Below are 27,158 nucleotides of genomic sequence, written 5' to 3'. Positions count from 1 at the left end.
AATACAAATTTCCTTACTTTTTGTGCTAAGTTTATAAGGATGGTGGGGTGACTTTCATATACCTACCTTGCCTTGAGAATATAAGACTTAGTATGACTAATCAATGTAGTTTAAAAGGCTTAGTCATTGAGCGTGCCTAAATGGCTACTTAATGGCTGACAAGGCAAATAGACAATAATTTTCTGGATTTTCTGTAGGGCCCTGGTTACCACTAGCTCTACCACTGAAATGCTATTGGTACTGAAATTTGCTGCCCTAATCAATCAGGTAAAGCAAATTATCATTATTATTTGGGTTATATGTTAGCTATTTAAGGTATTGTCTCAATTTAGTCACAAAAAACAAATATATTCTTCTTGTAAAAATGTTTGTTTGTAGATTTGGCATGGTAGCACTGCCTTGTTCTGACACTATATAAGCACAATAAGATGTTTGCAGATGACATCATGTAGCAGCAGAGAACACCCCTTGGAGGGCAAAAAGTGAAGATTACATAATGAAAAACAAAAAAGGGCCATGCTATGGGCTGTAAGTGACTACGCCAAGCATTCAAAGTGTGAATATAACAACATTCTTAACACTTAAGCTCTTTTTGTGTCCTTAAAGTAGTGACATTTTCAGGCAAAAAATTAAATGTAAAGAAAAAAAATCACAGAGAAATGGCAGCAGACATGACTCTTAAAAAGCCTCCATCTTAAGGCTGAGTGAGCTGCTTTTGTGTGGTCTGTTTCCACAAACTGGTCTGGTTTGGTTTTGTACGGTTTTGTCGTGTTTTAGCACATTAATCTCTGATCTTAGCTGTGTTTCCTCAGCTAATGTTTCCTCAGCTAATGTTCGTCTCACCAACCTCCAGTCTTGCTCATTGTGAAAGGAAATCTGTCTCTTCTTAGCGATCTAGACTTTACTCAGCTCAGTAGAACTGGTTGTTTGGCTCCCAAATGTCTCTTCATGTAGTAACAGTTTGGCTTACATGGATTAAATAACGACAAAGTATTGAGAAATGGAAACTGGCACTCAAATGGGAGCTAGCTACCTTGGCTAACATAAAAGAGCTGTTCAGTATAACAGGTTCGTTTGTGAACGGCACATCTTTACTCAGTCGCTCACCTGAGTGATAGAACAATTATTTCAATTTAAAGCGTGTTTGTGACCAAATGAGGAATTCTTTATATTGCTTGTGTCAGGCAAAAGCCTTGTATCACCATTTTTCATGTTTTTTTTTTTTTTTTCATTAATCAGTGCTTTTGGTCACCCTTGATATCTGTCAGTGGGTTTTAGCCATTTTTAACGCAATAGAAAGTGTCAACAAGAAGCTGGCTATGACCAATCAGTTTTAAGTTAATAGAAAAATTGATTTTGGAGATATGAGGTTTTGGCCTGATGCCAAGGATATGTTCAAGGGACTCTGCTAGCCTCTTAACTCAGTACAGGACTCCTCAAGACTCTCTCTCTTCATCTAGCTAGAGGATGCTAGACACTAGGAGCTCTGCAGGACTAAGTAAACTGTGATATTGATCACCAGCACGCTACAAAAATGAATGTAAAAATCCCTTTTTTTTTTTTTTTAAGTGTAGGAATCATTTTCAGTGTATGTGGACACGTTATGATAACTGCAGCATAGAGGTCCATTTAGAGCTTTTTTAAGTACAAACTTTCTTCCATTGCCAATCATTCCTTATGGCTGTCTACATGGCCCCCAAGGGACATTCTGGGTCATGTGATTGCAAAGCCTATTCGGTCAAGCACAAGCTTCATGTCCTAATGTGGGCAATATTGCATTTTATTTCTCGAATTTGCTGTGGGTCAATCAAAAATGGACTACAGGCCACATGTGGCCCACAAGCCATAGTTAGGACACTCCTAGTTTACGGTGACCTACAGAGATGGCATCAAGTATTAATCTGCTATTTGCTCCTCTCTGGGTTTTCTGTCTCTTTTAGGGTCTTTTAAGTTTAATCCCAGGCTTCATTGGTTAGTGTATCCAGTTGAACAACAACTTATGAAAATAATAATAATAATAAATAAAATTGGCCAGAGAGTGTAGATGGCAACCTAGACTGTTTTCTTCTCCATAGGGCAGCAGTGGGAAATGTTTCTTGCATTACCACTAAAAGTAACAAGAACCTGTCTCAATAATTGTCTTTCTGAGTATAGAGGTATTTTTAAAGTACTTCTAAGATGTATAATTGTCCATGCACATACATAAAAGCTGAATAGTGTATTGTAAATATGTACAAATAAAGGTTATTTTCAAAATAATGTTAAAAATTTACATTCTGAAATGGCGCGCACCATTATAATCTCTCTCTGAACTGTGTGGCCTTGGTCATCAAAGGTCACATCTCTCCCTAAATTACTAGACCAGACTGGCTGTTATTCCCAGAATAATAATTGTATCCTCTGGATGGTGATGTCCCAGCTACACATCATAAAAATCTGTCCAAAGGTCAGTAAAAAAACATTTCCAGAAGTAAAATATCATGACAAAAATGTTTTATTTGAAAGGCCCTTACCATGCCTGCTGCGTCCTAGACCATCTCCACTATCTTTTAGTTTCTACACTACATTATAACAGGAATACTGCAAACACAGAGATGGATATCAGTGTGATTAATCTGACTCACACTGGGAAACCAGCAGAAGGCAGAAAGGGTGACTTACAGAACTGCAGAGTCAGGACTCTATTTAGGGCACTGAGATAGGAGGCAGACCTATTACCCATTTGGGTGAACCTCACCTTGACTAAATATGTGCTGAAGTTGTTACTGTAAATGATTCTCTTGTCTTAAAGTGACTAGAAGGACTCTGTCGGGGCTTTAAAATCATCATAGTGCACTCAGGGTGATGTCGCTGGATGTGATTCCAGTCAGGCTGCATAATGACATGCTAGGCAGGGGAATCATACGGCAGCAGGGGGGATAATGAAGGAATATGAGACAACCAGCTTCTGTGCTGTGATTTAGATATGTCAGACTCACAGGGAGATGGGTTGGATTGCCTGAAATGCCTTGCAAACATCAACAGGAAGCCCATCAGTACGAGATGAACAGCTGTACTCTGTGCTTTATTATGCCTTACACAGCAATAGAGCCAGATAACCTGAGCTGTAACTTATAATGGATCATCATGGATACTAAAGCTGGTGCATTCTGAAAATCCCTCCAGGTTTAATAGATAGCTAGATAGACTGGTAAATAGATAGTTTATTGTCGTTACATTGTAAAAACACAACATTTTGTTTGGCAGTCTCCTCTGTAGCAGCTAATACATCGTCCAAGCGGTTGTTAGAAATTCGCAGTATTGCGTCGTCCAGCTCGCTGGTGAGGGAGTGGGCATTTGCAAGAAAGATGCTTGGTACGGCAGGTTTGTGTGGGGCCACTCGTAGCCCAGTCTGCTGCCTGGCTGGTTTGCCCCGCTTCCGCTTTCTCACACAACGCCTTCTCTGCTTCCTTCTCAACCTCCTTTCAGTCTCAGAGCGCCTTGTAATCTCTGACGGGAAAAATGCTCTCTCTGCGGGCATGCTTCCTTTGAAGTAGCTGCTGCTGCCATTCTACCTCAATGCACGTATGCATTATAATGCACATATGGAGCTCCACATTCCCTTTTTCTATACATTTGGCCTAAAACATTTATAGAGAGGAAGGTAACATGGAGTAAAGGATAATGAGGAGTTTTCCAGCACTATGCAATTATCTGGGACTTGAACAATGCACTTTCTGACACTGAATATGTCGCACCAAAAAAGGAGCTTGGTCTGTCAATCAACCGACTGATAGACTGTTGATAAACGCGTGGAGCTGTACTCTGCTAACTGACAACCTTTCAGAATAGGTTTTTGTCAAACTGAAACATTTTTTTTCTGCTGTCTTGTAATTTCCCAGGTCGAGCCAATCACTGGTCAGCCATCATTGGTGCCTCCCACTCCAAGAACTACGTGCTGTGGGAATACGGTGGCCTTGCCAGTGAAGGAGTTAAACAAGTGGCTGAGCTGGGCTCCCCGGTCAAAATGGAGGAGGAGATCAGACAGAAGGTAAGATTCTTGAGCACAAGAAGGAGGCTGGTGTTTTTTGTGTGTTTTCCATAAAGTATAAAAGAAAAGGATCAAAAGGTCCTCAAACTGATGAGAGGAGTTGTATTAAACAGCTGAGGCCTCCAGAGGATGTTCCAGGGTACAGGTACACCTGAGTTCAGTATGAGATGACAGTGTGCAGTGATGTTTTGACATTGTTGTCAAGATTTATTAGTGCTTTGATGCAGCTACGCTATTCTTAGCCTGTCGCCATGTCTACCCTTTTCCCTTACCAATACTCAGAAACTCAGCTTTTCTTTGTGTGAACTGGTATGAAAGCAAAAAGAAGGAGTTAGAAGGAAATATCACTTTTTTGATGTGTCATGATTAGGGCAATTCAGTTCTGTACCCAGAGTAATCAGGATCAAATTATTTTAAATCAGCTGATGTTTGATCAAACTTTGGGCTTTGATATGCTTTGAATGCAGCTGTAGTGGAGTGTTTTCACACTGTGGTTAGATTGCTGTTGCTAACTGCTCCGTCCAGCCTAGGGGATTCTAGTTGTAACATCATAGTTTCTTCTCTCTTGACTGCTGCAGATGACCAAGCAAAAAAAGATTTTTTTAGTCCACAATACTTAGATTTATTTTACAAATCAACACCAAAAATATGGCTAAAAAATAATAAACAAAACATTGTTGTTTACCCCAAAACAACATATTGTACTCTTTAACAGATGACCAGGGGAAAATAGTTGGTCAAAAGAAAAGCAACTCTGAAAAATTAACCCAGAATGCTACATTCATTTATACATTAAAAATTAACAATATTTACAATTTTACACCACAAACAATTTCCACTCTTCATAAATCATTCTCTATGGTGCATGTTGGATGCAAGGAAGAAGGTGGCAGCTTTATCTACTTCTGCAGCTTCTTTTCAAATTTGCATTAGCCTGCAGCCAATCAACAACCAGCATGCACCAGCAGCTCTCCTCCATCTGTGGCTTGTGTGCCCTCAGCTCTTGTTTAATCATTAGGATACCTGCAGCAGAACACAAAAACTGACATCCACACACAGAAGAAAAAAAAATCCTCCACCAATCCTGGGATGCAGAGCTTGCAAAGTAATGCCATCAGTGAAGATAATGACAATAAGGCTCACAAATTAACATTGGCATCAATTATGGTGCACAGGCATTCAAAATTACCTTTACATACACTGCAACACAGAAGAGCTAGGTTCAACCCACCTAACCATTTTTCACACTGCTTTATAAAGGGAGGCCTTGATTTGTGAAGACTATTCATTAAAAATCAATTAAAGTTTGTGTTAACCTGTATAAAGCAATTAAACAAAAACTATAGGGCTCTTAATGCAGACTGTACATCTCTGACAGCCACTCTCACAGACCATTCAGCTGAGACACATTATGTCTCGGGAAGGAAGTGGCGTCATTTTCTGGTCCAACATAATTCCAGTTTTACATACTGTAATTTGTTTTTTTCTAATTCAGCCGTATTTATAGACAAAGCCCGGCAGTTACATTTGTGAAATAACCACATTGGAAACATTACAGACTTTGCAACATTTTAGGAATAAAACAGATCAGAGGTCTGATCTGGGATTACATAGACGTTTTTTTAGAATTAGTTACATAAACGGTGGCTCGCTTTAGCTTTGTGACGCAAGCTACAAAATGAATGTTAATACATGAGCCAGTGAAGCTAGGTTGGCTTGAGCATGAGTTTTAGCGCATGTAGCTAAAGCTAACTTAAATAAATAGACACGTAGGTTACATACCTGTTTTGTGATCTTAGTTTAGCTCCGTTAGCTACATAGTTCTGTTAACTATGTAGCTCTATTTGCTACATAGCTAACAGAGCTTTATAAGCTATGCTGGCTGTGTTGAAATGTTTTCATAGAGGACAAGCTTTTTCCTGTAAGCAGACTGTTTACTTTGTTAAATGTTTTGTAATCAGTTTCTGCACGTTAGGTTTTTAACTTTTACATTTTGGTATCATTACCCTTACCTTAATTCTGACCTTAACTAAAAAGAAGTTTAATCTGATTTTATTACAAAGTTTTAGCATGTATTATTGTTCTAAAATATTTGACAGTGCTTTGACAATAAGCAGAATCACAATTACGACAAAGCATCAAACACAAACAGCAGAACACAAAGAGAAAGACAAAACCCTAACAAATGAAGAGCCCATGAAAGCTTTGCAAGATGGATTCGCCAGTGAGAAACATGGAAACGGGCGTATCCGTCTACTTTGCAAGGTTAGACCAATCCAGGCAACACAGAAATGTCCATGAGTAACATTAATAGTGAAATTAATGTCGATTAACCAATGTAATGAATGAACAGAAACAAGCTCTGCTCTGCTAATATTTTGAAAACTTTACAGACACAAGTCAGTGACTTGGTTGGGCAATCATTGGCTCGTTTACACTTATTACCACATTAGCTCATGCTCTGTCACTGTGATCCATACACGCACACCTGTGAATGCAGACCTTCAACCCATTATCCGCCAGCCCAACATTTCAGCTCTTTCTTTTATCATTATTGAAAGTCAAACACACCCTCAATCTGCTGCTTTTCTTTTCATCAACATTTTGTTTTTGGTGTCTTTCTTTCTTTTCTTTGTCATGGAAAAAAGATGGTTGGCAAATGTTTTCGGGGCATTTAAGACAGTGACCTAGCCCCTTTGTTTCCAGAGTAAAGCTGAGCGAAGCCTCTAATGTGAAGCCTAAAAATCATTTGCTAACAACACTCCTGGCCAGTTGTTTCTTTACTTTATTGGGGAACCCCCCCAGTTTTAACTCCCTTTTACATCTTCAGCTTTCTTTGATATTTTTAAATTGACTTATATTTTTCAGTGGACCATGTGTTTCTCCTTTCTTGGCTTCTTGTCTCTATTATTTCCTCGAATAGCATGGCGCATCTTTTACGTCCTGGCTTCTCCATGGTGCTCTCTCTCTCTCACTCGTGCTGGCGGAGCAGATGGTCGTGCAGAGTGCTCATTGTTGGCTAATATTGAAGACCTGGAGTCACAGCAAATAATGAGAGCATAGTGTGAGCAATGGGGTCTCTGTGTCGTTGCCACCTTCCCACTGCTGTTAGAGCCCACACCTTTTAATACTATTTTCATGTCTCTACCTGCGTCATCAGATGAGATTTTCTCTCATCTAAGTAAACATGTAATTTCCCTGTATAGCAAGTGTTCTCTCAGCATCGGTTTTAGAAGTTATTGCATTAAGGTGTTTGTTATTCATTCCTAGTTACTTCATGAGGACATGGTGCAATGATTAACTTCCCATCATAATTGATCATGTCTGACTTCTGAGAGCTTAATTACATGAGAAACATTTTTCAGTGGAAGGAAGGGTAATTACAGACAGGGTCAGTGTGTATTCCTATTTTCTTATTGGCAGATACATTCAGTTTAATGGAGGTTCAATGAACACGTTGATTTATTGTGTAAGTTTGACTTAAGCTGTACCTTTGTAAATGCATGTAATCATGATAGCAAAAATGAATCCTACCAGGCTGAATTCCTCAAAGCTGGACTGGTACCAAGATGATGGTTTGTGATTTAAACTTGCAAGTACACACCGACATTGTCCTCACACTGGCCTAGGTGTTCAAGACAAGCTTCACAGTACCTTCACCAGACTTGAGGATGAACATCATAAATGTGTATTAGCAAGCTGGAACAAAATCAAGACAAAAGTACATACGACAAGTTTTAAACTTAAGGAGCTGTACAGCTGTTCTTGTTTTCATATTTTTAACATAGAACAAGTTTGCTGCTAGCTAACTTGTCTGTTTTTAACTAGAATAATTAAACCATTAGATTAGAAAAAATAGTTTACTAAAAAATCTTAAACAGCTGTATCAGCTCTATTTTGCTAAGTAGAAGGAACACATTTTTAGTTTTAAGTAAACAGTACTTGATCACTTAAAGTATTTTTGTAAATGTACTCAAATTATTTGACAATCACCCTTTAATCTACTGAGTTTTTCCAGAATGTTTTTGGGCATTAGACACTTTTGCATCATGAATGAAATAACCCACTCAGTTAAACAAGTCCTGGCTGTGGGGAGCTGTTTCACTATAACTTCACAATATTAAGAAAAGTATTGTAATAAGTTGGATTCGATCAATGTAGGACAGTTTCTACAGCTAAATTAAACTTATAGTTGAGTTAAGCTAACAGAAATGTACAAGTAAAATTAAGTTAATACTACTAAAATGTAGTACCTGCTACTTAACAAATAATGTTTTTTCAATTAATATTGCATACGTATTTTTAGGTTATCAGTTTCTTTCAGTATTTTGAGTTCCATTAACTTTTCAGGGTTTACAGTGCAGGGAGATTTCCACAAACTTACAGTAATGTTTATGCCATCCCCATGTGAAATTGAGCAAATTGTATCATAGTACAGCCTTCATAGGCTTCACTGGACAGACTGAAGCCTCATCAGTGTGATCACATGGACATCAGCTCTCCTGCTGTTTCTCAAACAAGTATCTAGCAGAAGTACAGCAAGTAGGGGTTAGGCCTGTCTGACAAAAGATCACCTAACTCAGAGCATGTGAAAGTTATTATTTCTGACACACAACCATATACAGTATCGCCAGCAAACACAACACAAAACGGCTAAATAACAATGCCGATTCTGTGTCAGCTGGAGGTCCCGCTCATTTTCATTGCCTATGGAAAGTATTCACCTCCTTGGGTCTTTTACTCTTTTGTTGATTTAATAAATCAATCATGGTCAATATAATTTGGCTTTTTTCACAAAAAAAAAAACAACCTCTTTAATGTCAAAGTGAAAACAGATTTCTACAAAGTAATGTCCATTTAATAAAAATATGTAATGTAAAATAAGTTTTGCATAAATATTTGCCACCTTAAAAGTGACTGATCTAATCAGACCGAAGTCCAGACAATTGGTGCTAGTAGTCACCAAGTTAATTGACTGGGGATCACCTGAGTGCAGTGAATGTGTCTCAAGTGATTGGAGTATAAAGACCCCTGTGTCTGGAAGGTCCAGTCACTGGTCAATCAGTATTTCTGGCTACCATCACACCATGGAGACAAATGAACACTCCAAGCAACTCAGAGAAAATGATATTGAAAAGTATAAGTCAGTGGATGGATAAAAAAAAACCCAAAATCAACAGCACTGAGCATCTCCTGGAGACCATCGTCAAGAAATGGTAGAAATATGACACGTGTAACTCTGCCTAGATCAGGCCATTCTCACAAACTGAGTGACCGTGCAAGAAGGAGACTATTGAGAGAGACCACCAAGTCACCTATGGCTGCTGTGAAGGAGTTTCAAGCTTTGGCAGCTGAGATGGGAGAGACTCTGCATACACATTTGTTAACTGTTGCCCGGGTTCTTCACCAGCCAAAGCTTTATGAGAGAGAGGCAAAGAGAAAGACACTGTTGAAGAAAACTCAGATTAAATCTGGACTAGAGTTCACCAAAAGGCATGTGGGCGACTCCATGGTCAAGTGGAAGAAAGTTCTTTGGTCATATGAGACCAAGACTGTGGTGGTGGCAGCATCATGCTGTCGGGATACTTCTCAGCAGCCCACCCTGGAAGGCTTGTAAAGTTAGAGGGTAAAATGAATTAAGCAAAAAATAGGAACATCTTGTAGAATGTGACCCAGTCAAAGCCCAGACCTCAATTCAGTACAGAATTATGGCTGGACTTGAAAAGGGCTGTTCATGCCTGATCCCCGAACCTGACAGAGCTTGAATAGTTTGGCAAAGAAAAATTACTAAAAAACACTCTACTATTTACTGGTTCGAAGGGGCTGAATATTTCTGCAGTTACTTATTTTACATTGCATATTTTATGTAATTCTCATGACTTTACAAGTGTAAAACATCAAAGGGGGTGATTTTTTTTTGTAGGCACTATATTTCCTTCATTGTAGGAAAGGCACATCAAAAAAGCCATTGCTGTTTTTATGGTGATTAAAGATGCTGTCTGACAGTTTACAAAAGACAAAATACTGAGGAGTTGGGGATTCTGCTTGTGGTTCTGCTTTCACTGTAAACATGTGTAATTGTAAGCCCAAAATATTAAACATACCAGAAATCCATTTCACCAGTCAGGAGCAGCTGGTCAGGCAGTGGTCAGCTATTGTGTCCCCCTGTACAGTGCATGAAAACTGATGCTCAATCAAAAACGTCGGCCCAACTTCGAAGTGAGTCATGCGACTCAAAAACTGTGTCTGGACCACCTTGAAATGACACAATGTACACCCAGCTTAATGCAATCTTAGTAATGTGTTAACAAGAGGAAGTTCCACAAGTGGTGACCTCAACTGAGGCATACTGCTACCATCTGTAGCAGATTGGTCACAATGATGTGATACTCCCCTGGTGTTTAAACACTAGGACAAGGATAGCAGTGCCATTAAATTTTATAACTAAGCTGTAGCTGTACCATAGCTTAAATTTACGGGGCATGTGAACGTACTTATTAAAATGACTGGCAGAAAGAAATTAGGCATTTATCTCACTACCAATGATAGTTGTCAGCAGGTTTGTGTGGTCCAGGGTGTAGTTGTTCGTGAATGATTGCTCAATAGTGAATGTGTAATGGCTGACACATGAGCAGGGTGATGATTACACAGGTGATCAATATAAACCCTGATTAGTCTGATACCAGCAAATTGCGTGGGATTTTTCACTGCCTGGAAAACATCCATGTATAATCAGCTTTGTCAATACATCACGTGGCTTAAGTAGGGCCATTTATGCATGGATGTTTGTCACTTAATCTGTCATACAGAAGAATTGTGTTTTTTGTAGTTGACTCACAACTACTGTGATACCAGCAGCTAAAAGAGATCTCTTTTGTAACCCCAGACAGCTACCACTCATGATGTTGTAGCCACTTTTTTTAGCAACTCAGATAAGGCTTAGAGTCTGTTGATGCCCTTGAGGTAAAGAAGGATGGGCGAAGGAGGCCCCCTCACAGAGCTCCTTTGGTAAATGCTGACACAAACAGAAAGCTGATTCTCTATTGTGTCAGGTGGGCCGTCGGGGGGGGAGCAACCAGCGATAAATGCAAAATTGATATTCATAGCCAAGCTCCACTCCAGCCGAGGGGGTGCACTGATCAGGGTGTTCATACAAAGTTTCATTTGCAGAACCAAGCAGCCATGCAGACCATGCAAACATCTGCACGCACCCACACACGCCCCCTACATCCTTCTCATGTCAATTTGTAGCATGATGGCTTTATTTCATTTCTAGTTTGTCACCCTTACAAAGCGTGGACAGGACCGTGCTTTACCATCTGTCTGTTACTATTTTTCAGCCAAGGTATGGTTCAGATTTGATGTATGCATGCCCTTGGGGAAACATACATTAAACTTGAGCTTTATTAATCTGCAAAAACAGATGGCAGTGGTTACTGGTTCTCCTTCCATGTTATTCTCCTTTTAAAGAAATGTTTTTAGATTTATAAAAGAGACAATGTTACTCAATAATTTGCCAAATATAACTGGTCAGTTTAATACAAGACTGCTGCCCTGGCAGCTATTTTAAGTGTGTTTTCCATGTGATCAGCTGGTAATAAAAATATGATTGCATGTCAGAGCCTCCTCAAACACAGTCTTCACCCACACAGTCTCAGCACCTCTGCACTGCACAGAAGTAATCATGGCACATTGCCACTCATCACATTGAAGCACCCTGAGAATATATGTGGGAGCATTTGTGTCCTTTGAAAGAATTCATATATTTAAATGAACAACATAAATAGGTGCAGGTGGGTAGGTGTGAGGTAGGTAAGAAGGTGTTTGCATCTGGTTTTGTTGCCAAAGATGCAGTTAAAAATGGTGACTTTATTATGCAGGATGTCAAATTGTTGAGGTTTGATGCATAGCTGAGAGATCTTATTTTCTTACTCAATCTTTATAAACTGTTAACAAATGTGCATGACTGTTTCATTCACCAGGTACAAATGCTCTTATCAGAGGACTTGGCAGCACTGGGATGCAGCCTGGGTCCATTGTTTTCCCTTCTTTCATGTCAGAGGTGATTTGTATATGCATTCAGTCATAACAGAAGCTCCGTGTGTCACTAATGAGAAGTTTAATGAGACTCTCTCCATGGATGAGCGACCGAGGCCAAGGTCTCAGACGGATTATGAAACCTTGCATTTCCTCCCGCAGCACGGGGCATTTTTTATTATTGCACAGTACTGTTACTTGCAAAATCCTCTATTATCCTGAGAAAGCCACAGAGCAGAGACAGCACAAGTCAGGCTGAAGGGAAAAAGAGACATAAGGCATGTAATACAGATCTATTTCATTCAATGCAGCAGTTGTTCTTAATATATCTTCATTTTTAGCAAAAATACATATAAAACTATGAATAAAAGTGAGTCCTGCACACCACCAGATAAATGTTTTTGAGTCTGTCTGCAAAAGGCATAGCTTTACTTGTATTTCATCCTAGTTTGAGTTTAGTCTGATTGAAGGTTTTCCAAAGTTTGCAAAGAGCCTTAAAGCAGACATTCAGGTTGAGTGATGAGCATACAAACAACAGGTATTATGGTATAAAAAAAAACTTATTGTTAATCCTTCTCTCTCTGCTCTTCTCTGCACACCTTGTGAGGATTCATATGATAATTTTGCAGTTCAGCTGTCGTGAGAACAGTGAGGTCTGCCATCTGTAAGTGGGAGGTCTGCAGTCAGGAGCGTGGGTAGAGAATAATAGATATGCAGGTTCCTTTGGGTCTTTTGCTTCTCACTCTCACAATGAGCAGGTGTGTATGTGTTTTTCTCTTTGTATACAGAAAATTACTTCACAGCCACTTTTCAGTGCTCAGAAAGCTGTGTCCCATCGGTGTCTTTTGGTACATTTTAAATACCTTTTGTTGTAGCATTGATAAGGACTAAATGTTTTCAAACTTTAAAGTGTTTACATCCAGAAAATTTGTTGCAATACAATGGAGCTATGGTGAATTGTTATTGAGCTTTTAATTTTCTAACAATGACTTTTCAAAAAATTGAAGTCCAAGCAATTATTCTGTTGGTGGATATTTTTTGAGAAAATAGAAGGTCATCTAATTGGCTTTTAGACCAGGTTACAAAAGAAGAGACCGATTCATAAATAGGAAGTTGACCCTAGGGTTCAGTTAATTTTTCTCAGTAAACATATTACAAATGAATTTGCAACATCAATCACTAATTTCAAGACTTCTTATACAGCATTGGGTTCATTTTGTCATACCTGTCCTTTTGATCAAAAAATGGGAAGAATTAAACACGGTATGCTTCTGTGCATGGCTGTCTGGGATTAGAGATGCGCACAAGCTGGCTTTTGCATGTCTTAGTCAAGTGTATTTTGGTTTTAATGAATATTAAGACAATTGTAATCACAGCAATACCAGTCAAGCATCTGTAAGTAGGTTCCCTCCATTGATGTGCACTTGAGTGCACAAGTTTTAGGCATGGAGAGTGCTAAGGATTCATTGTAGGGCTTGATGCACTACTACTACTAGGGGTTGGAGAGATCAGGGTGAAGGTCAGGCTCGATGGCATCTCTTTTGTCTGGGCCTTTTCAACCCTGGCAGAGACCGCCTGCCCTTGAGAGACCCACAGCAAAACTGGGGTCTGTGGCAACTACCCACCTCGATGGTACCTTTGGCCATGCTTTCTTCCCACATCCACCTTTTACTCTGCCCTAAAAGTGTGACTTTGTTATTTTTCAAACAGATTATTTTCCCATGCCCCTGGTACTATACAAAGACATCCAGAACATGGACAGTGCTGTGTCAATCCTCCTCCCCACCCGATACTACCCTCAGGCGGCTTACGCAACTCATCTGCAGCTTAATTCAGCCTCAGTTTTTGGCCCAAACATACCTAAAAGTTATGCACAGTAAAGTTTGGCCAGTCATGTCAAGCCTAATGATTCAAACCTGACAAGTCCAAGCGAGTCCAAGTCAAGCTGGGGTGCTGATAGCTGAGTGGTTCGGTTGCAACCCATGTAAGGAAGTTACAGCCCTCTAAGGGGGCGGCGTTGGTTCAAGCCCAGCCTGAGGCTCCTTTCTTGCATATTATTCCCCACTTTCTCCCCTTACTTCAAAAACACCCAAAATTAATGTAAGCCTTTACAAGACAAGAAACCATTTATGGTCACTTTGGTGTGCTTCGTTTGTGGCCTCCCTCCAACTCTCTGTGAGTAGAACCAGAATCATTGTTCTCATCCAATCAGAGAAGATGAAGGTGACATCACACAATCTGACCAATACACAGAGGCTGAGAGTGTCTCAAACTCCCTGTTTCTGCAGACTCAAAAAATGTAGTTTATCTCTTTTGGTCCCAAAAATGCCCTAAATCAAAAAGATGATGAAACTCATACATTATAAAGGTGACTTGTAGTGCTAAATGTCATGATAAGTTATGTTTGTGTAAGATTTCTAGCAATCACTGCATTTTATTGTGAAAAATGGAGGAACCTTATTTGGACATAGGCCCGTTTAGGGGTGTAAATGTATGTATTAAGACACTGAGGGTTTTTTTTCTTGACGATTTACTTATTAAAATGTGGGACAACAGTCGTCTGTAGTGTAGTTGGATTTTACCAGAAGTTTGTAAAAAATATATTGATCCAGTAGTAATTCGACTAATTTATAGCGATTTTCAAGGTATCAATAGCAGAATAGGTGTGATTGTTTTCTAGCTTTATAACAGTTTGATTATACTTACGTGGTTTAAATAAGTTTTTATTTACACTGTGAGCCTATTTTTCCTTCATTTAGACATTGGTTTTTGTAAGTTTTTTAGGTTTTCTGATGGAATTATAAGGAAAACTAACTGGTATAAATAGCAAAATACGTATAATTTTAGTTAATTTTACAATAATATAAGAGATATAGTTGAACATTTATGATCATAGCATAAATCAGTTTTATTGTTAGCCTCATCACTTCTAAAATTCACTTAGTAATTCACTATTTGTGTTTATTATAGGTTCCCTACTGGAACTAAAGTGGTGGTACCATTATTACTTAAACAGTAATCTGAAGCCAGATAAGTTTTGACTGGTCTTCTCGCTATAGGAAGGCTGTGGGTTTGATCCCCAGCTCCTGCAGTCACGTGTCGATGTGTCCTTGGACAAGACGCTTGACCAGAGTTTGCTCCCACTGCTGCATCAGTGGCATGTAAATGGGTATGGAAGTGTATGAATGAGATTAGCTAATACTGATGGTCAATTCTCCGTAACAACCTCTCCCATCAGTGAATGAATGTGTGGGTGAATGGGTGTGAATGGGATACGTGTGATCTGCCGTGTTAAAGTGCTTTGAGTCATCGGATGACTAGAAAAGCGCTATAGAAGCTCAAGGTCGTTTTACCATCTTAATGTCTAAGTACTTGTTTGGCCTTATATACGTTTATATTTCCGTTATCAACATTTGAATATGCACACATCTTATGGATTTTTTTTTTTACCATAAAAGAGAACCATATATGTTATATGGTGGTCTAGGGCAGTTGTTCTCAACCTTTTTGAGTTGCGACCCCCCGCCCTCCTCCCAATCATGCGCGCCAACACCCCCACCCCCCATCCTGGTGTGAATGGACAAAGTGCTGTCCACAGTGCTGAAACAAAAAAACAGTGCAGGTATACTGAAAAACCAACTGAGAAATTTACTTTGGAGTTCTTATTCTACTGTCTTTATTGGTTGTCAGTAAACTCTACAATAAAGCTCTACTTTCACTCTAATGTCAGTGGAGAAATTGAAAGATAGTAGAAACAAAACTAAGTGAAGTGATTGTCAACAAGTGTGAGAGAGAAAACATTTTGGAGAGAGAACAGCAGCAGCTTTGCCTCTGGGGATGAGCTTCTGCTCAAGATATTGAGGGATATTTCTATATATGATGAATAACATGTACATTAAGTCTATACCTCTACTTATGATCCATTGTGGTTCCCAGAAAACCTTGATGGCTTAAACCAGAATACAAAGCGACATGACTTTTTACAAACCAATGGGCCTTATCTGGTTTACTGGCTTGTTATTGTTAACAATATTGTTAACACTGCCAACAGCACTTATCACAAATGACTCAAAATGACATTTAAGGTACTCCATCTGGTGCCTGTTTAATGAGTGCACAACTTGTTAACAAATATTGACTACATGAGACCAATTTAGACTAATTCAAAAGTCCTGCTCCCTCAGAGAATAATCATTGACATTTAGATAATAGAAGATTGTGAATTATCTGTTTTCAACTGTGAATGCCTCATCTCACACCTGCATGAAGACAACAGCTTAAAGAAGCCTGGATGACTTGAACAGTTATTTTCTTGCATCATTATGTTCCACAAAGTCTTCTTGAGATCTAACCCTCGATCAAACAAAGAGATGAAACTGGTCTTCACCTTGAAGTCTTTCTGAACCCCTCTTTCAACCCACACATTTGATTAATTCCTTGGCCAGCTAATTATCCCACACATGGGTGTTAAAGCTGAGATGTGGTAGTCCACACAGCATGCAAACATGTATGATACATCAATGAAACCCACTCCCTTTTATCTTCTTCGAAAGGGCGTAGCTCCTAATTACACATTCGAAAATATTCCTTTGACACCTCTATGATCCGTTTGAGATTTATGTGATTATGAGGAAGTTTATGAGACAATAAACTCATGTAGTTGACATTGTGTTTTCTATTGCATTGACACAGGAGGACAAGTACACTGAATGAGGTCAAGTCATGTAGTGGCTGTGAGTTAAAATGTGGTTCAGATATTTCCTCTCCGCTGCCCCTGAGCTAAATCTCTCCTCAGCCATGTTACATTATAATGAAGCACGGAGAGGGGAAAGAGCCATTAGACCCTATTAAAAGAGGCCAAGCACGGAGTCTTTGCCAGAGGAGTAATGAGCTTTTCATTTAAAGTGGATGAAGTGGTTTTTAACACATGGAGAAAATAACATGCATTATGTAAGGGATAGTGAGCTGACTGTTAGAATCAACCATCAGCATGGTGAACAGGAAAAGGCGTGACTTATGGGATATCCCTCTTTTTTTGATTATACATCAATTATTTGATACAAAAATCAATATAAAAATATACTTTTGTAAGAAAATTATTCAATTTCTTTAAAAATAGTAAGTCAGAGCTGTATCTGTCCCTGAGCTTACCTACGAAGCTCTTATTACTCACATTAAATATTTCCTCTGATGGTGAAGTGAGCCGACATGAACAGGATCGCATGAATCACTGAACACCTGACTGACTTTTCCACTTCACCTCTGTCAAAGTTTGCTGACATTTTCTTTTCAATTTAAAAGCTTTTAAACATAGTATGACATTCTGCTCTCAGTGGAGGTTTTGTATTTCATGTGCCTTCTTCAATTTTGGAAATCTTCTGTAGCACCCAATACTTTTAGATTATTATAATTTCTCTGGCTTTTTCTGAGTAAACAGAACATTTTTTGATTAACCAGACCTTCTGATGGGATTTGATTCCAGTTCAGTTCAGGTCATATGATTAGAGCAGAGTCGCACACTCAAAAAGGTCTTCCTGGTTCTTCTTAACAATAGGGAAATTCATAGCTTTCAGTCATGTGACTGGCAATAAAACCAGGTGGTCAGAAAAGACCTTGGATGTGGCAGCTACCACTGACCACTACATGAAGCTACAACAACAGTTTACATACTGATGTACCTACAGTAGTGGGGAATTTCTATCCGAAACAGCTGCCAGCCTGATGTGCCACAACCCGGGACTAGGGGAGGGTGGCCAGAGTCAAACTTGACACATGTTGACACATGCGTCTGTCACAACGTAGGTCAAGTTCAGCAGCATTTCTTTTGACTGATCCTTTTCATGTGGATGATACACCCAGAGACCACTGGTGTTTTTTGAGCCCCTGGAACATCTACATCACGTCAAACGGCCCATGGCAACCCTACCCATCTGGACGCTACCCTAGGCAGAGCTTACTCGTCACATCCATCCATACAAGATGTAGACTTTTGTTAATTTAACAGATTATTTTCCCATGCCCCTGGTAAAATGCAAAGACATCTAGAGCATGACTGGGGTTGTGTCAATCCTCCCTCATACCTGATGGTGCCTTCAGGCAGCTTACTTGCCACAAATACGCCTCAATTTTTATCCCAAACATGCCACAGCTATTTAATGTTAACACTAGCTGGAGGATCACTGTCAGTGGACATTTTTAGCTAGTGTTCTGGTGCTGTAATTTTAGTTAAAAGGCAGCCATGTTTTTATATAGTTTACACAGTATTTGATGGCAGGTTTAAGGGAAGACTGTTCAGCACTATTAAATCCAACTGCAGTAATAAACTATTTGCTCCTTTCCTTCTCTTTTATTTCTTTTCTTCTTAAGATAGGATTCTGTACAAGTATCATCACTGGTTATTGCAACCAGTTGAATAACAGTTGTCTTCAATATCAAAATAAAAGTAAAACTGGGTACATAAAACACAACAGAAACCATCAACTTCATTATAATATAAAGCAGCAGGTAGCCATTCTTCCCTGCTGGGGCTGGTTCCAAGAGTAAATGACATCACAGCAAAACTAATCCTTGAAAATCAACAACTGACCATTACAGCGTGGCATTTTACAAAGCCAGGGAAATTTATAACCTGACACACCCAATCTACTGTTTCATACAGTCATGGTCAAAAGTATTGGCAACCCAGGAATTTTCTCAGAAAACACCCAATTTCTCCTGGAAATTGTTGCAATTACAAATGTTTTTGGTATACACATGTTTATTTCATCTATGTGCACCCTCAACTTAATATTTGTTTGCACACCCTTGGGAAACATTAACTGAAACCAGTCGCTTTCTATAACCATCAACAAGCTTCTTACACCTCTCAACTGGAATTTTGGACCATTCTTCTTTTGCAAACTGCTCCAGGTCTCTCAGATTTGAAGGGTGCCTTCTTGTTACAGCAATTTTGAGATCTCTTCATAGGTGTTGGGATTTAGATCCGGACTTACTGCTGGCCACTTCAGAACTCTCCAGCGCTTTATCTCCAACCATTTCTTGGTGTTTTTTTTTAGGTATTTTTGGGGTCATTGTCCTGCTGGAACACCCAGACCCCGTTTTCTGACACTAGGCCCTACATTGTGGCCCAAAATCTTTTGATAGTCTTCAGATTTCATGATTCCTTGCACACAGTCAAGGCACCCAGTGCCAGAGGCAGCAAAATAACCCCAAAACATCTTTGAGCCTCCACCATGTTTGACTGTGGGTACTGTGTTCTTTTCTTTGTAGGCTTCATTCTGTTTTCTGTAAACTGTAAAATGACATGCTTTTCAAGAAAGCTCTACCTTAGTCTCATCTGTCCACAAAATGTTCTCCCAGAAGGATTGAGGCTTACTCAGGTACATTTTTGCAAACTCCAATCTGGCTTTTTTATGTCTCTTTGTCAGCAGTGGGGTTCTCCTCAGTCTCCTGCCAAAGTGCTTCATCTCATTCAGATGACTACGTATGGTCCGAGCTGACACTTTTGCACCCTGAGTCTGTAGGACAGCCTGAATTTGTGTGGAAGTTGACTGAGGATGTTTATCCACTATTCTAACTATCATGCGTTGCATTCTTTTGTCAATTTTCTCTTCCGTCCACATCCAGGGAGATTAGCCGCAGTTTCATGGGTTGTAAACTTCTTGATTATATTATGCACATTGGACAGGAATTTCAAGATCTCTGGAGATGGTCTTGAAACCTTGAGATTGTTCATTTTTTCCCACAGTTTTGCTTCTTAAGTCCTCAGACAATGCCGGGCTCCTCTTTCTCTTCTCCATGCTTGGTGTGACACACACAGGCACACAACACAAAGGTTGAGTCAACTTTTATACATTCTAGCTGGCTTCAGGTGTGATTTTTTTAGATTGCCAGCACCTGTTTCTTGCCACAGGTGAGTTTAAATGAGCATCACATGCTTGAAATAAAATGATTTACTCACAGTTTTAAAAGGGTGCCAATAATTTTGTCTGGCCCATTTTTGAGTTTTGTGTAGAATTATATCCATTTTGGCTTTTTGTTCTGTTTTTGTGTTGTTGCAATGCACAGATCAATGAAATAAACATGTATACCAAAAACATTTGTAATCCCAACAATTTCTGGGAGAAATGGTGTACTTTCTGGGAAGATTCCAGGGGTGCCAATACTTTCATCCATCACTAGATCTACTGCTTAGATATATTTTACATTTGAGAAAGCTCCCATAGAAAGCCTTTGGGAAGGGTAGGGCAATCAGAGTGACAAGACAAAAGGATGTTGTATGCATGCTCTTCTTTTGAGCTGATAGGTTACCTCTGCTGTCAATGGTGGAGCCTCTCAGTGAATAATATTGATGCCCTGGTTGGCAGACTTGCAAGAACATTTTCTCCGCTGAGACAAGCCTTTGGTGAGGCTCTATACTCTTGTTTTACAAAGAAATGTGGTCCAGTTCCTATCAAACCACCCCTTTCTACAGCTACACCCAAGCTAAAAGCTAGCAGCCACTGGATCGCAAACACATGCCGAAACAGACTGGGAGAAAAGTGAAAATATCTTTTCTGTAATTAAAAGCTTTCAGTTTTGCTCTCTGCACTTGTTTTAAGAAATAACTGTTGCCCAGCTCTGAAAAAAAACTGGCTAAGTCTGAACTAATCAATCCACTAGCAGCCATTGTATACAACCACTCACACAACAACTAACCCCTCCACTTGTAACTCTCACAAGCTCATGCTGAAGCAGGTCAGCAGTTGAGCAAAAACAGCTTTCCCATCATGAAAAGCTTTTAGTGGTGTTTTTAATCTTTGTTTCATGTAGAAACGTGGCCACATTTTGATAAAATTGATGCTATGCTGACGTATATCCAAGCTAATCAGTGCACCGGAGGCAGCCATTGCAAACAGCTTCGAGTACAACTAAACCCCACTCATAAAAACTGCCTCATTCTCCTCAAATTATGCTGAACCGTGTTCGGTTCTGCACAAACATTTGAGCTGTTCAAGATGGATTTGCCTGATGACAGGGATGGAGCCTGGAAAATCCATCTGCTTTTCAAGGTTAATAAATTCATGCCAATTTACAAAATATGAACACAAATGATGTGTGTAAATTTATGGATAGAAATGATGGCTTTAAGGAATTTCAAAGCTTATCTTTACAGTCAGTCATTTTCAGGGCTGACACTCATATCAATTATCAATGGATCATGAGCCTGATAACCCATACTCGGAACAGATTAGCATTCATTATGACAAAATTTACTAGCTGTGACAACAGTAAAACTGCATGATCAAAAAAAAATAGAGTAAATTGAGAAATTTAGTTTTAGCTCTGTGGACACAATAAAAACAGGAAAACAGGAAGTAATGCCACACAGTCACAGTGTCAGTGGCACCCAGGCCTCAGTAATGATTGGCTAGTACTTGTGTGACATCTAGCCAATCAGATGATGTTGGCAGGACGTTACATGAGATGGTGGTGAGTGAAAACAAAGCCGGAGGGGAAGACACACCTCATACTTTTCAATTAAATTATTTTCTCTTCATTTTTCAGTATTCGTCATGTAAAATACATGTAAACAATCCTTTGAAGTTTTTCCCTCATCTTTTAGGAGTCAGTAAACTCAAATGTTTCCATTTTTTATAGCATGCATATTCCAGTAGGAGTTTTTCTTTGTTTAGCTGAAGTAAAACTGTATTTCTTTGTCTCTGGCGAGAATTACAAAACTTAGATCTCATCAAAATGTTGCCTCAGGCTTTTGAAAGCATGGGAGTTGGATTTATAAAATGGTAATGTGATAATCCACTCGTAATCTACAGGATCTTTCTCTGTTTCTCTGACTGTCTTCAGTCTTCTCTCTCAGCCACTATGCCTCATGTCCACTCCTCATGTATCTTTCTGTTCAAGTGCTCCTGCATGAGGTCAGGTTTGCCACAGTGGGATGGCAATTAGCTTTAAAGGGTCCTCCCAGAGAGTAACATCTTGACCCCACCTTTTTATCCAACCATGCCAAACCACGCTGCATCGTGCCAAACCTCAGCGGGTGTAAGAGTATGCACAAATTCTCCGCTGTACACCGCCAACCCCCCATGGCTGCTGCTTCTCTGCTACAGCACTCTTTGTTTTGTCCTTGCTTTCGATTTTTGGATAGTCAAAACAAACCAAAAGACACCCAAGTTACGGTGGGAATAATTCGTTAATTTCTTAAATTTCTCCCACCCTGTGAAGTGAGCTTTATGAGCCTTGCAGAGATATTCAGAAAAACAAAGCTCTCAAAACTTTAATGCTTGCCTTGGTTCCCAGGACTGTTATTATGATTGCTGGATTCAAGAAATACAGCCAGAGGCAGGCACATTTTGAAACACAGTGTGGTTGAGTTAGCCAATATGAGTTTTGTTTATAAGCATGAGTGTGTGTTTGAGCATGGGTTGTTTATTTTTCTCCTGATGTGTAAGAAATGTGTTATTTTGTCATTAAGAGGATTATAGGTCATAATAGCCCCTCATGCAGGTTTTTAACATTGTGTTGGTGGTAAATGCGTATGATTAGTTGGCACATTCATGCAGGTCTGATTGCATTCATATTTTACTTTGTGTGTGCAGGCACGCGCAGTCCTTACTGTTGACTTAACCACTCCTTAGTGCAGCTTGCTCAGGGCTCAGGGTTACATACACAGTCACAAGGATAGAAACCGGATTATTGTGGAATCTCAGATATCTTTGCTGGAGGCAGATTTGATAAAGTCATCCCAGTGTCCAGAAAATGAAGAGAAAATAAGAACAGTAAAGCAGGCAAGAAAGAGAAAACCGCTCCTGGCCCTAATGTTTGTGCATCTTAGCATCAAGGATTGGACATTTGCCTTGTATATTTTCCTGAACTTTTACTCTGAATATTTCTCAGTGAGTTCCTGAGTGGAGATGACACAGTTTATGAAAATAAAAATTATAATTAATGCAAAACAGTGGAGTGTTTTGAGTTAGTGTTGCTGTAATCTCTGAGGGGAATCTTTCCTCTCTTTTATCTAAGATTAATCAAGCCTATTTATACATCTCCAGTGATTTATTTGTATGTATTAATGTTTTGACTTTCAGAATTTGTCTGAAGATGTCAGGCCTAATGATTTTATGTGGGTGCCATGAGGCAGCAGCTTAGAAAACACAAGGGGTTTTATAGTGTGTACTCATCCTGAACTGTCACTGGACGAACTTCACAGTTCTGTGCCTGCAGTCATACGACAAATATGTCAGAGTGGAGAAAAACTGGTAGTGACACATGGCAGTACTCACACCTCAATCCAGATGGCATAATTCTCACAACCATGTGCCAACTGCTTTAAAACAACAAAGAGAAACAAAGAGAAGAAGAGTGATATACAGGAATAAGACCCACCTGCTTGTCGGTGTTGGATGCCATTGGAAACATGTCAAACATGCTGATGAATATTAAATGGCATCACCTTGATGTTCCATCACCAGAGCTGAGCAAAAGAAAACAGACATTCTACAATTTATTTGTGTCATTTTTAAAAAGCCTCTGCCTGTGAAAGCAGAGAGGGTCAAGGACATAGCTAAAGGTAATACTTCTAAAATAAAAATATTCATCCCCTTGGATGATTTACCCTTTCATTTATTTTATAAATCAAACATGGTCAAAGTAATTTTGCTTTTTTGACAAGAAAATTTACAAAAATCTCTTTAATGTCAAAGTGACACCAGATTTCCACTGAGTAATGTTAATGAAAAAAAACATATAAGGTAAAATAAGAGATTACATAAATATTCACCCCCTTCAAGTCAGTATTTATTAGATGCACCTTTGGCTGCAAACACAGCACTGAGTCTGTGAGGATAGGTCTCAGTCAGGTTTGCACATCTAGACACTACAATTTTACTCCTTTTTTCTTTGTAAAGCTGCTCAAGCTCTGACAGGTTGCACAGGGATCAGGTTTGAACAGCCCTTTTCAAGTCCAGCCACAAGTTCTCTTTAGGATTGAGGTCTGGGCTTTGACTTGACCTTGTTGTCCTTAAGCCATTTCTGTGTAACTTTAGCTGTATACTGCCGGTCTTTGTCTTGCTTGAAAATCAATCTTCTCCCAAGCTGTAGTCCCCTTGCAGACTGAATAAGATTGTCCTCCATGATTTTCCTATATTGTGCCACAGTCATTTTACCCTGTACCTTGAAAAGCCAGCATGATGCTGCCACCATCGTGCTTCACAGTGGGGATGGTGTGTTTGTGGTGATGTGCAGTGTTTGGTGTCCACAAAACATAATGTCTTGTCTGATGGTCAGAAAGCTCCATTTTGATCTCAACAGACCAAAGAACTTTGTTCCACTTGACCATGGAGTCTCCCACATGCCTTTTGGTGAACTCTAGTCCAGATTTAATCTGAGTTTTCTTCAACACTGTCTTTCTCTTTGCCACCTTCCCATAAAGCTTTGACTGGGGAAGAACCTGTGCAGCAGTTGTTGTATGCAGAGTCTCTCCCATCTCAGCTGCTGAAGCTTGGAACTCCTTCAGAGTAGTCATAGGTGTCTTGGTGGCCTCTCTCACTAGGCTACTTCTTGCACGGTCACTCAGTTTTCTGAGGATGGCTTTATCTAGGCAACTGCTTTTTCAAAAAACATCAAAATAATGTATGCAATGAAAACCATACATACACGACATGGACAAAAGTATTCAACTGCCTGACCACTACACCATCAAGGACTATAATGACATTGTTTTCAAATACATATACTTTGATATGGAGTTGCCCCCCTCCTTCCCTTTTCAGATAAAAGCCTCCACTCTTCTTGGAAGGCTTTCCACAAGATTTTTGAGTGTTTCTGTGGGTTTTTGTGCCCATTTATTCAGTAGAGAGTTCAAGCATACTGAGAGAAGGCCTGACTTGCAATCTCCCTTACAGCTCATCCCAAAGGTTCTTAATTAGGTTGAGGTCAGGGCTCTCAGGTTCTTCCACACCAAACTCATCAAACAATCCTTGCTTTGTGCACTGGGCCACAGTGACGTTGGAATAGAAAAGGGCCTCCCCCAAACTGTTGTCACAAAGTTGAAAGCATGGCATTGTCCAAAGCATCTTGGTATGCTGAAGCATTAAGGTTGTCCTTCACTGGAGATAAGGGACCCTGAAAACAGCCCCATACCGTACTATAACGTCACAGTTGGCACAGGGCAGGTAACACTCTCCCAACATCTGCCAAACTCAGACTTTTCATGAACTGTCTTATTGCAAAAGTAGAATCACAGAACCACGTTTAAAGTCACTGAACTCTTCAGAGCAGCACATTTAGCATCACAGATGTTTGCTAATGGAGGCTGCATGGCTAGGTACTTGATATAACACCTGTTGCAATGGGTCTGATTAAAACACCTGAATTTAATAGTTAACAGGTGTGGCCAGATACTTTTGTTCATACAGTTTAGCTCTTATTTTTAAAACAGGTTATCTTATTCATTTCTGTGTTGTTTTTATTGGATATCATGTTGGTGTATTTTTTCTCCTTATCACTTCATACACTGCTGGCTGTGCCCTCTCAGGTGGTTTTAAGTGACGCTTGACAGAACAAACTGTAACCTTCACTCTTCTTGGTTCAAATAAAATGGGAGACTTTCAGTTGCTTTTTTCCTTTTGTACCAAACTTGTACTTCACCTGGACCCTAAAACCGATATCTCTGACTTCTCTGTACCCTCTCAAAACACGCCAAAAACACGCTGGAGGACTCCTCTAACAGAGACAAAGAAGAATATGTTTTAGTGCATACAAAGGGGCATTTTCCTCAGACCATGTGTCTCTTATGTGCTTGTGAAAAGATTTAGTGAGCTGAGGGTGCTTTTTATTTCCATCTGGTCTATCTAAAAACGCCATCTCTATGACTTACTCCACTCTAGTAGTGGTTGACATCTGTCCACTGAAAAGAGGCCAGGAATACTCTCCTTAGAAGTTTCTGCAGGGGTGAATCAAGGTGACACTTTTAAAGGTATCAATAAAAGCTGCACTGAGCTGAAGAGCTGCTTCTTCTAAATGAGGTTTTAGGATTCACATTGGAGACTTATTTCATAAAAAAAAAAAAAAAAACATCTCCATAAGATCAAGGCCAGCTAAAGACGATAAACTTCATTATAAAACTGTGTGATCTTTTATTCATAAGGTGGCCTTGACGAATCTGTTTTCAACCGTGGCTCCCTACCTGCTCCGTTGTCCTGATGTAAATGAGACCACTGCTCCGAAGCCCCCTATTCACTGCAATCTACATATCATTTGGTAGTTGTGGACCTGCAGTCTGTCTCCCCAGGTATGGGTCTGAGGGATAAAGGAGACTGAATGTGATTGACAGCTAAGGACATAGTAGAGCATTTAATTAGGATCACACAATTCCAAAGTTTCCTTCATATTGTAGTCTGATGTGATAGATGCTGTATTCAACCAACATTTTGATTGTCTTTGTAAACATTAGTATTATCTGTCAGCACCATTATTATTTGTCAACAATAGCTTATCATAAGCTTCACGAAACAGAGATTTATTATCAAGAAAGTCATTTTCTACTGCTGCAGCTTTTGCTAATTTCAGGTTACGGTTTATTCCATTACTTTAAGTGCAACATCTTTCATTTCCAGCATAGCATTATTCTGCCTCAAATGCATTAAAAAGCTCATTACTCCGTGTATTTGTGTGTGGGTGTGTGTGTGAGTGTGAGATGTAGCACAAACAGCAATAATAGTTACCCTGAATGTTATTCTTCTCCGTCCATAGAGAGAACTAACAAAAACAAAATGTGTGTTATCAGTGCAGGCTGGCTTCATAACAGATGATGGTTTTTAAAGGGCAGTGGAGCTAGCCAGCTTTAAGATGTGTATTGAAAAGCTGACTTGCCATTAAGTCATGGCAGTTAGACAACAACATCAAAACCGTTTAAGTCCTGAGTGCTTATGTGTTTTGTAGAGGGCTGCACCCTTGCAGATGCTTAAACACTAGTCGATGAAAAGAGTCTAAGAGGGCCAAGTTTTCATTAGTTTTGCCTCAAAAGTCATCCAGGAGCTGCACCTGGTCTGTTTTCTGTGTCCTGAGATGTCTCTGTGGTGTTGCTGGCCAAGTA

General features: G+C 39.6%; 1 protein-coding gene across 1 annotated transcript in view; it reads left to right on the top strand.

Annotated features, from left to right (window-relative positions):
- Positions 1-27,158, top strand: part of spon1a (spondin 1a) — a 155,208-nt gene that overhangs the window by 42,260 nt on the left and 85,790 nt on the right. Inside the window, exon 6 of the mRNA XM_041788799.1 lies at positions 3,882-4,030. Coding sequence (XP_041644733.1) covers positions 3,882-4,030 — 149 coding nt within the window. The remainder of the gene's footprint in view (positions 1-3,881; positions 4,031-27,158) is intronic.

Source organism: Cheilinus undulatus, linkage group 1 (genome assembly GCF_018320785.1).
Source record: "Cheilinus undulatus linkage group 1, ASM1832078v1, whole genome shotgun sequence".
NCBI classification, from domain to species: domain Eukaryota; kingdom Metazoa; phylum Chordata; class Actinopteri; order Labriformes; family Labridae; genus Cheilinus; species Cheilinus undulatus.
This window is presented reverse-complemented; position numbering and strand designations above follow the sequence as displayed.